The sequence below is a fragment of the Canis aureus genome, chromosome 32 (assembly GCF_053574225.1).
Source record: "Canis aureus isolate CA01 chromosome 32, VMU_Caureus_v.1.0, whole genome shotgun sequence".
NCBI classification, from domain to species: Eukaryota; Metazoa; Chordata; class Mammalia; order Carnivora; family Canidae; genus Canis; species Canis aureus.
Window position 1 is genome coordinate 12197668 of NC_135642.1, and position 10578 is coordinate 12208245.

General features: G+C 59.6%; 2 protein-coding genes across 8 annotated transcripts in view; one reads left to right on the forward strand and one right to left on the reverse strand.

Annotated features, from left to right (window-relative positions):
* The window catches only part of PAK6 (p21 (RAC1) activated kinase 6), a 37397-nt gene extending 34965 nt beyond the window's left edge, over positions 1-2432 (forward strand). For all 7 annotated transcript variants that reach the window (XM_077880602.1, XM_077880600.1, XM_077880596.1 and 4 more), the window contains one exon: positions 811-2432. In XM_077880602.1, the coding sequence (XP_077736728.1) occupies positions 811-978 (168 nt within the window). In that variant the 3' untranslated portion in view covers positions 979-2432. The remainder of the gene's footprint in view (positions 1-810) is intronic.
* Positions 2433-3338: 906 nt separating this feature from the next.
* On the reverse strand, positions 3339-8606 carry ANKRD63 (ankyrin repeat domain 63). The gene has a single exon (XM_077880603.1). It carries the CDS (start codon positions 7396-7398, stop codon positions 6250-6252), a length of 1149 nt encoding a protein of 382 aa, XP_077736729.1. The 5' UTR covers positions 7399-8606; the 3' UTR covers positions 3339-6249.
* Positions 8607-10578: the final 1972 nt, after the last annotated feature.

A 10578-nucleotide genomic window follows, 5' to 3' on the forward strand; every position in this document is an offset into this window, starting at 1 on the left:
CAGTCCCTAAACGATAAAATGGTTCTGTGGTTCCAACACAGCTGGATGGGAGAACAGTCAGGAAACACCTTCTGAGACAACTGGTCCTTGGGGCTTGCACTGCCAGCCCCAGGATTAACACATAGGGGAGATTTCCAACTGGCTAATTCCCCAGAGGATGTAGCCTTTTGGAAAGCCCCAGACTTAGCTTTATCCCAAGATATTGGCTCAAAATGAACCAAGATAAGCTTTTGATTTAGAGACTCTACAGCTTAGAACATTAAAGAAAGTTACCTCCTCATCAGGTCCCTCCCACTCTCTTCTTTTCTATTTTTCAAAATACTTCATCCCTGACCTCTTCTTTATCTTCACTAAAGACAGGGCAAGCATATTTTATCATCAACTGACCCACTGGGCAGCTAAGAAAACGGAGGTCTAGAGAAAATTGCAATTTGTCGAAGATGAGGGCTATACCCAGGACTGGATCACTAGTACCAGTCCCATGCCCCTTCCACAGAGCCACAGAGCCACAGAGCCTAAAGGCCCAGAGCCTTGAGCAGCGGGGTGAAGGATGGGCTCCCCAGGAGCCGGGAATCTTACTTCCACCCCTCAGCAGCACCCCCAAGGGGCGAACTAGCCACTTTTCCCCAGACTGATGCCAAGTCTCTTCACCTACCTGATAATCCAAAAAGTACTGAGCCTGGGAGCTGCAGGGAAGTAAGAAACAAGAGAACTCAAGACTTCCACGTGATGGTGGGGCCAGGCAGACAAATCACCCCAAAAGTGACTTGCACGCCATGGCTTCCTCTCAGTGCTGCTCTGTCTCCGCAGGTCTCCCCAGTGCTCCGAGACTTCCTGGAACGGATGCTGGTGCGGGACCCCCAGGAGAGAGCCACGGCTCAGGAGCTCTTGGACCACCCTTTCCTGCTGCAGACGGGGCTGCCCGAGTGCCTGGTGCCCCTGATCCAGCTCTACCGCAAGCAGACCTCCACCTGCTGAGCCCACCCCCAGAGGGCTGCACCCGCCACCTATGCCCACAAGCAGGAGACACTGGGCAGCCAGCCTGCCGGCAGGGCCTACCTGCCTCATTCTCTCAGTATTCTCTCCAAAGATTGAATGTGAAACCCCACCCACCCCCTCCTGCCCTTCAGCCCACTGGGCCAGGCCGGACCTGCCCCTTGGTCTCTCTCCCTCCCAAGAGGGTGCCCAGTTGCCTTTGGGATGATGGAGACCCCTTCTACAGGATGACCCTTTGTTATTTGCACAGGGATATTTCTAAGAAACGTGAAGACCAGCACTCCTGGCCACCGTGGCCAACACAGCAGAAAAGGCTGCTGCAGTTTTTTTTTTTTAAGGTTGTTGTACACTAGCATCCCAGGCCACCCAAGAGGGTAGACTGCCTGTCTTCACCAGGATACTTGCTGTTCTCAGTTCCAACTCTAAACCCTGGGGTCTTGAGAGGGCCACAGGGAAGGCTTCTATTGCCTGAAGCTGTCTTCCTCCCTCGTGTCTGACTTCCTGAAGGTACAGTCCGACCTGCACCTATTTCCCAGCCCACCTGCACTGACTCACTGTCCCTGCATAGCCCGCCCTGAACTGTGAACAGCCTGATCGCGGGCCAGGGAAGGAGGAGGAGCATTTTTCTGGGTGTAAGAGGAAGAACAGAGCTGGTGGTAAATGTGGTCTCACTTTATAGGATGAAGAGACCATCATGTGTGTGTGCGTGCGTGCGTGCGTGTGTGAGAGTGTAAGTGGAGGATGGTCACCCCGATAGCCTGGCTCCCTCCAGGTCACCCACAGCCAGCTTCAGTAAGGCTTTCCCATCCTTTCTGCCACTAAGTTCTCCTCCGAAGGGACCTGCTTTCTTGGCCTGGCTTCGCACCTCCTGAGTCCCTTGTCTCTACCTGACCCGAGAGGAGATCTGCATTGAGTCTAATGTATCCCAGGGCCTTGGCAGATTTCCAGGTTTCTCCTGTAGTGTTGAGTCTGAGGGCCAGAGACAGGAATGGTGAGGGACAAACTTTGTTTTATCTGTAAGCTTCATCTCAGTAGCCAGGTCATTGAGGACTGGTTCTTTTCAAACTCTTGGTCTGGGGGAGGTGAACCACCTCCTGGAGTCCCATCCTGTCAAGAAATGGGCCCTTCCTTCGTGCAAACCATCTGCCCTAGCTGCCTCTTCAGACCCCCGTGTCCTTGTCCCCTTCCCTCCCCACCTTCAGGGATGTTGCCAGTCAGGGAATCCAGGGAAGAACTCCAGGTGTCAGGACCCTATCTAGATAATATTTTTAGATTCCTCTGCTCCCTAGTGGCCTGCTTTGGGGCCAAAAAAAAAAAAAAAAATTGCAAGGACTTTTTTAAAGGGTCAGAGTTTTAAAAACAAAAGCATCTTCCCTAGAAACTTTTGTGAATTGTTTGCACTTGTGCCTGTTTTAAATTAAACTGAGTGTTCAAAACCTCTGGGCTGTTGTCTCTGAGAATGGAGCCAGGCCATCTTCAAGCTGGATGCCCTGTAGTGGGGGTGTCTGGTGTGACCCCCCAACCCCCAGCAGTCACTCAAGTCCACAAAAAAACCAACTCCCTGGTGGCATGTGGGCCCAGGAGGGCAGATAAGGAGGGAAACAGGAAGTGAAAGGCCCTTGGGACTGAGAGAGCTGAGAAAGAGCCAGAGCTCTCCTTCCCAGGGGAGAAGAACCCAGCCAGGAAAGGCAGGGCCATGTGCTATGCTTGCTGGTACCACCGGGGCTCTGGGGGCAGCCACCCAGGCTGATGACCACTTTCTGCATTGGTGTCTCCCTTTTCCCTTTTGCTTCTCACTCCAAGGAAAGTCAGAGGCTCCCCTCTCCAAGTTGTCCATAGAAAGTGGCCTGAGCTGCTTCCGTGAGAAAGCAGTCTCTTTTTCGGTTCTCAGAACTGAGCGGTTGTGAAGGAGCAGTGCAATGGCTGGAAATCAAGAGATCTTGGTTCTAGCCCTGTGGGTAGGGGAGATGGAGGGCATTCGCTTTAAACTTCTAGCTCTGACACTGATTCCAGCACTTCCTTCCTGAGAATTCATCCTCCCACCAGCCCAGGGTTCACCGAAATCTCTCCACCAACATCCAGGAGTCCTGCAGACCTTCTCCTGCTCCCCACAGCAGTGCCACCCAGACAGCCACCCTAGGCTGAGGGTCCCAGTCCCACCAACTCAGTGGGAAGCGGTACCCAAGTCCTTCCCGCAGGGGACAGCCACAGTGCACAGTGGGACAGGCAAAGATGGAGGCTGATGGAAGGCAGAAGCTTTGCAGGAAGGTAGCACACCCTTCTGCCACTCGAAAGGGAGCCTAGAATCAGGAACAGTTGGTAAGGCAAAGAGAGGCCAGGTCTTGCAACTGAATAATACTGGATTTATTAACTATTCTTCCGAGTTCTAATAGTCCTTCCGCCACACAGTGTCAGTCCAAAAGCAGGCATGTATGTCATTTAGCCTCCCGCACAGACTAGTTCTGAGCTTGATGTTGGGGTACTGAGATCCAGTGGCCTGCGTGAATCTTCACAATGATGAAAGCAAACAAACAAGAGTTGGAAAAGAAAACCGTTAGGACAGTCTCTTCTAAAGAGGAGTGAGCTAGGGAAGACCCCAGCCTCAAAGCCCGGGGGCTGACAATGAAAAAGAAGTGCAGGGGAGCAAAACGCGGTGACCTGTGCAAGTTCTGCACACAAATGGGCCTAGTAAGAATTCTGCAAGAACAGCAAGTCAGTCAAACACAATTCAGTGCAGACAGGAAAGATCTGCTGTGGTTTTTAAGAAACACTGCTTTCAACCACCAAGCCCTTGGCAACTCAATGGAGAGGAGCCCTCCTCGTGGTTGTTTACTCGCTATGGAAGGCCCTGGGGAGATGAGGGGGTTGGGGTGTCACTGAACCAGAAAGCCACAGGTGAGCAACGTTTGAAAGATGACAGCACCTTCTACCTAATGTTCAACCCAGACCTCACCGGCGCCCTGAAGAAGCCAAATACTTTTATCCCTACACCATTAAAAACTCCGTGAAAATTAAACACAGAAAGGGAGTAAGTGAGCAAGCAGGGGTCAGGAAAAAAAGAGAGTTTGTACTTGGGATGTCCAATTATCCCCCATCCCACCCCCAGATCCTCTCCCTCGGGCTTTTCAGGTGCTTCTGTATTGTCCACCCACCACCCAGACAGTGGGACTGACCAGAGGCAAATGTGTGGGGAGGAAGGTGTAGAGGGAGGGCAAAACACCCTCAAAACGAAAGCAAACTTCATCAGAAGGGGTCAGTGCAGATCCCAGGTTTCAGAAACTATAAACAAGGGGTTGGAAACTCCTGTTTCTCAGAACAGAGCAGGTGCTCTCTGGACATGGGAGCCTTAACTTGGAAGATCTTGGGGCTCCTGCCACTCCAAGTCCGAGCGATCTGTTCATTGTCCCTCACTCCACTGCGGGGAAATGACTTCAAGTATCCGGATTTGACATACTACAAGGGGAAAAGGATTCCGTGGGCAAATGCACAAGGGAGGGAGAAGTACGCGGCTCAACTCCGAGCCAGGGCGCCGCGACGAAAGCGCGGCGCTGCCACCAGGGGGCACCAGAGATCACGTCCGGCGCTGGGCCGGGGGAGGGCGCGGCCTCGGCGGCCTCAAGAGTCGCGAAGGTGTCCCCTCCGTCCGCGAAGGCTACAGATCGACGTCTTGCAAAGGCCCCACCTCGGACGGGGCGGGGGGTCGCAGAAAGAGCCCCCAAGCGCCGGCCACCCCGCGGGCTCCCGGGGCACGTGCGCGCCAGGCCCGCGCCGACCCCCTCCGCCCCCAGGCCCGCCCGGAGCGCGGGGAGGGGCGGGCGCCGAGGTGGGACCGGGCCGGGGAAGGGCCTTCAACCGCCCCCGGCGGCTGCCTCGGGCTCGCTCGTCTGCCCGCTACGGAAGCGAAGCGGGGCCGGGCCAGGGGCCCTTGGGCTCGACCTCCGGCTCCGGCGTGCGCCCGGCCCTCCGTCAGCCGCCCAGCGGGAAGCAGGAAGCCTTCACCAGCCCCTTCCAGCTTTCGCAGGAGTTTGATGTAATTTAAACCCGGACCTGCGGCTCGTGTGGGCTTCCCGACTCCCGCGCGCCGCTAACGTGGCAAACACTTCAGTCAATTATCCCCCTCGCAGAGCTTCTATTTAAAGAGACATTGTCAGGTTCTTAAGCCTCGGATCAGACCCGCTGCTTTTCTGCTTCTTATACAAAGACTCGAAAACACGAGTTCTCTGAGGATTGGAAGGAATACAATTAAACCAAGCCTCCGCAACCATTCCACCCTGCGGGAGCACCCACGTGCGGACGGGGGAGCTGGGGGGGGCGGGGGCGGGGGCGGGCCAAGTCCCTTCCATTTCAGGCCTCTAAGAGGGAGAAGAAATAAGGCTGGGCCCCGAGAGGCCGGCGAGACCTCAAAGATAAAATTCAAACGCAGCTGAGCTGAATGAAGCTCGGCTCAGGGGCCAGGAGCTGGGGTCGGTAGGGGTTGGTGTAGGGCAATGACCCCACATCCATGTGAAGTTGAAAACTGGGTCCGCCAGAGGCAGAGAGAGCTGGAAGTACCCAGAAGCTGTTTCAGGGAACAACCAGCCTTCCACACCAGGGCCTCTGCTACCCCTAAGTATGCTCTCATCTTATTGAGGCAGAGTTTCTCCCCAGAAAAATATAACCTCCAGATTCCTTGCTAATCAGCCCTCCTGTCCAGAAGGGCTCAAAGGCTGGTCTCCTTGCTCTCCTTCTCCAACACTTAACAGGAAGGGAGGCTTCAGCCCAGTGGCCTGCAGCATTAAGGTCCACATCGCTAGGCAGAGGGGACTGGCTAGGCCTTCGTTCTACAGTCAACTCTTCTGCTGCCTGGCTGCCAGGGTGTGGGGAGCTGGGTGTAAGGAGGCGGTGACCTGGCAGGAGTCCGCAAGACTCAGAACTGAGCCTTAGGGCTCAGAGTAGGGAGTGTCTGTCTTGCTGGCTGCAAGGCTGCAGCTTATGGAACCCATCTTCCGCTCCTCCCCTCCAGGACTGGAAAGGTAGGCTGTAGGGAAGGTGAGAGACCTAGGCAGGGAATACCAACAAGCACAAAAAAGAAATAAAATAGGGGTTCTTTTCAGGGAGAGGGTGGGTTATGATCTCCCCTTGGCAGTGGGGACAGGTTCTGGGATCACAGGCCAGGAAACTGCCAGGAAAATGAGGGACCTGGAAAAAAAAAAAGAAATCCCAGTGGAGGAGAGAGGGCAGAGCAGGGGGAGCAGGGCTTAACCTGGACGCTGTTTACCGCTGAGCGTGCAGCACCACGGCCTCCGTGCCCGCCTGCCAAGGCTGAGGCCCCGGCACCGAGTGGGGCAGAGCGTTGGCCTCTGACTCCGGGCCGCTCTCGGGCCCTGATGCCTCCCCGACCAGGCTGGGGATGTCTGGAGCTGTGGAGCGGCGGCGCAAACCCAAACGGCCAGAGCCAGGGCCGCCCTCCGGGTGGGGGCTAAGGCCAATGGGGGCTTGCACTAAGGTCGGAGGCGCTCCCTCCAGCACCTCCTGCGAACGCCACCTCCCGGTCCCCGAAGACTGGGGCGAGTGTGGTCGGGCCATCAGGGCTCCCGCCCGCAGCCGAGCCGCCTCCTCCTCGGTTACTGCCCCCAGCGCCAGGCTCATGCTCCGGCCCAGCTCAGGCCTCTCGCTGCCCTGTGCTCGGTGCCGGCCCGAGCCCTTGCCCCCTGACCCAGCGTCGCCGCCGTGACCGTGGCCGCCGGCCGCTCGCGCAAAGCGCGCCAGGAGAGGCCGAGGTAAGCGGCGGGGGCTGGGCCGTCGGCGCTCGGGGCTGGGCGCGGGGGCCGGACGGCCCGGGGGGCTGTCGGAGTTGGAACCCCGGGCCGCGGCGGCGGCGGCTGCGCGGCCCCAGGGCCCGGTGAGGGCTTGCACGCAGGTCCCGTGGCCGCGGGCGGCTGCCAGCTGCAGCGCCGTGAGACCCGCTCGGTTGGTGCGGTCGAGGCGCAGGCCGAGGCGGCGGAAGGAGCGCACCAGGAACTCGAGCACCGCCCCGTGGCCGCACGCCGCCGCCCACATCACTGGGCTGTTGCCCGCGGAGTCGGCCGCCTCGGGGTCGCCGCTGAACTGCACCAATAGCTGCACCGCGTCCAGGTGGCCACGCTCGCAAGCCAGGCTGAGTGCCGTGCGGCCGCGCTCGTCCCGCAGGTTCACGGCCGCACCTTGCTCCAGCAGTAGCCGCACGAAGCGCGAGCGCAGCGCGGGGTCCGGCAGCCCCACGGCTACCATGAGCGGCGTGCGGCCCTGCTCTGCGCGGCAGTCGATGATGCTGCGGTCCAGCGCATCCAACACAAAGCGGGCCAGGTGCACCTTGCCCGCCTGCATGGCCTCCAGGAAGGTGCGCGTACCCGCTCGGGGGCACAGGTCCTTGGGCTTGAGCATGGCCCCGGCCGCCGCTCCCAGGCGGCCCGGCAGCTCCGCACGGGGGCGCCCCTGGTTCCCGCGCCCCGCGGGGCTCTGGTGTGGCTCCCTCCGCGCGTGGGCGGCTGCAGCCGAGGGTCCCGACGTTCCCACTCCTGTGCCCCCGCGGCTCCCGCTTCCCCGCCGCGCCTGGGCCGCGCGCCTGGCGTCTCGCAGCTCCTTCCCTGGGCTTCCCGCCCGAAGGTGTAGGTCGCTCGCTACTCTGAGCTGGGCGCCCGGCCCGCCACGCTCTGCCCCTCGGGTCTGTCCCGCTGTGTTCCGCGCGTCCGGCGCCCTCCGTCCCTTGTGGCTTGGAGCCGCGCCACTCACCCGCACCCGGGGCGGCCCCCGCTCCCCTGATAAGCCGGTGGCGCCCGCCGAGCGCGCCTGCCTCCAGCCCTGGCGGGGCGCGCCGCTCCTCAAGCTGCTGGCGCCGCTCCTCCGCCTCCTCCCCGCTCGCGGGGGCCGGGCCACGCCGGGGCGCTTGCTCCTTACTTGGGGGGCTCAGCGGCGCGGGAGCCGCCGCCCGCCTGCGTAGCTGGCTTTATAGCCTCGGGGGTCTCCATGGCGATGGCTGCCCTGGAAGCCAGCTGAGCCGTCAGGGCAGGAACGCACGGGGCGGGAGAGACCGCCCCTGACCCCCACCCCTCCGTGGGCCACGAAGTCGGGGAGCGGCTCCTCCTCCGCGCTCCCCTGGGGCTGCGGCGGCGGTTGCGGGGCGGGGGCGCGGCTGCTCGCTGGGGGCCACATGCACCAGGCCAGGCCAATCCCAAAGTCACAGTCGTCTCTTCCCGTCCTCCCGCCCTCCGCCCCTACCGGAGTCGGTGCCCTCGGCTCCTTAGAAACTTAGGACCTGGGGCCCGTCGGGGAAGACGAAGGACCCCCCCCCCCCCGCCGCCCCGCGGTCCAGGTGGAAGCAATCGGGCCCCGTGAGCGCCGAAGTGGACCATGAGCGAGCGGGGAGGTGGCGGCGAAGGGCGAACCGGAGCAATTGGCGGGGGCGGGGGTGCCCGTGCTGCGCGCAGGGCGGGGGGCGCCTGTGCCGGCTGCGAACTGCCACTCGAAGTGTAGCGAGTCACGCACTCACACACCATTGTTCCTCCCGCACACGCTCGCTCGCGCGGGGGTGGGGGAGCGTGCGCCCTGCAATCTCCGACGTCTCCAGCCCGACCACGCGCCCGAGCGCCAGCTCCCGGCGGCTGACGGGCAGGCGGAGCGGAGACGCGGCGGCCGGGGCGGGCGCCTGGGGATCCGGGGACGCTGCAGCCGCGTCAGCGCCCCCGCCCCGCCGCCTCGCGGCCAGCCACCCCCCCGGACATGTGAGCGCCCTACGCGCAAGGCTCCCCTGTGGCGCTGGTCACAGAAGCACCCCCTGACCGCCGGGCTCTGATTTCGACTACTGGCTGACCCCTCGGGAAGGGAAGGAGAAGAGAGCCCGAGTCACAAGGGCGTGGAGAAACCACCGCACCCCCTCTGCCTCCTGAAGTGCTCGGCCTCGGTGGAGGTGTTGGGGGGATCAGGGCTCCGGGGCTTGGGGCAGAGGAGGGTAGGTGTACAGGGGTGGAATGAATACTTGTAAAGTGTAAAGAAGTCAATCCGTTCTCAACGACAGAATTTACTGAGACTTCGTGAGCCAGGTACTGTGTTCCCAGGTGTAGGAAATACAGAAGTTCAGTTCCAGGTAGCAGAGACCTTCCTCTCAAGCAGAATGACAAGACCAGGACAAAAAAAAAAAAAGAGTAGAGGCTACCGAGTGCTGAATACATCTGCTAAATAGAAAACCAAGCCAGTGCGTGCAGGAAAAGGTGGAGTTGGGGGTGGGGGGTTGGGCTCCAGGATAGTCTGAAACTAGGACTTCTGAGGTGGTCTTCAAGGATGTGGGGGATCTGGCTGCTTTGGAAAGAAGGAGAACATTCCAGACAGGGTTACTGAGGCAAGGACATGGAAGCAAGAAAAACTTCTAGGGGATAGTACTGAGGGCTGCTCTACCAAGTACCTTCGTATGGACAGCAGGAAATAAGGGAAATAATGAAGGTGTCCCGGGCCTGGGCAGGGCCGCCATGAGATGCTCTGCAGCAGGAACTGCTGGGGGGAAAGTTCTGGGCAAGGAGAGGATTTGTCTCTGGGAAGGAGACAGTGGGCCCAGATGGATGAGGAGGAGCAAAGTGCACACAGGGCCCTGCACTCCAGGCTTCTAGGCTTCAGGGATGCCTACCTGGCATCCTGGGCCCAGCCGTGGAGCAGGGGTTCCCACTTCTCTCCGTTCTGGGGGGCACATGTAATGGAGACCTGTATATACTGTCAAGCACAGATCCCCTTTATCTTTTTTGCATTCCTTAATCCCCCTGCTCTGCCAGGTTTTTCTCATGGTGTCACAGAAAGGGCACAGCGTTTGACCTCGGAGTTAAGTCCCAGTTCGGAGGCATTTACCAGAGTGTGGCTCCAGGCCTGCACAGTCTTGTCTTCAAGATGAAGCCAACAATACTAGCCCTGCCTGCTTTCGGCAAGATCAAGCTAGAGAGTGTCAGAGAAAGAGCTGCATGGTTATTCAGAGTGTAGAAAGCCCAATCTCACCCCCCACCCCAGACATGGGGGCCCCACCTGGGGTGTCACCTGGAGGTGGGTATAGACTCTCCCACCTCAGTAAGGATGCGGGAAAGCTCTCCCTCTACTCAGCAGAAGAAAGGCTTTCCTTCCCTTCATGACTCAATTTCCCTTTTCTGCAGCATGAGGGAAATTGCTTTCTTCCCTTCTTTCTGTTTCCAGAGTAAGAGGAGGTAACCGTGCAATCTGTGTGTGGCAGGCCAGCCTGACAAGCCGGATGGTGACACACCCCAGGTGGAGGAGAGAAGCAGTGGGAACATGGAATGGACACCTGCTAGGTCCAAAAGAACTGTGGCCTCTCCTCCATGTGAGCTTCTCTGGGACAAGTCTGCCTCATCTGTGTCCCTGTTCCTGGGGTGGATGGAGACAGTTCCAGGGAAGCAGAGGAGCTGGCACAGGTCCCTGTCAGGGAGCGCCAGGCTGGCTACTCTATAGACACAGCAGCCAGAGCATTCGCACCCCCTGGCATCGCCAACCCAGCCAGGCCCATGGCGGGATGGGGGGATAGTGCCACGTTTCAGGCCCTGGAGCCTTTGCTCTGACTTTTCTGTAGGCTCA

Coding starts and splice junctions, on each gene's coding strand:
- ANKRD63 (XM_077880603.1), bottom strand. CDS start 7,398: ATGCTCAAGCCCAAGGACCTGTGCCCCCGAGCGGGTACGCGCACCTTC.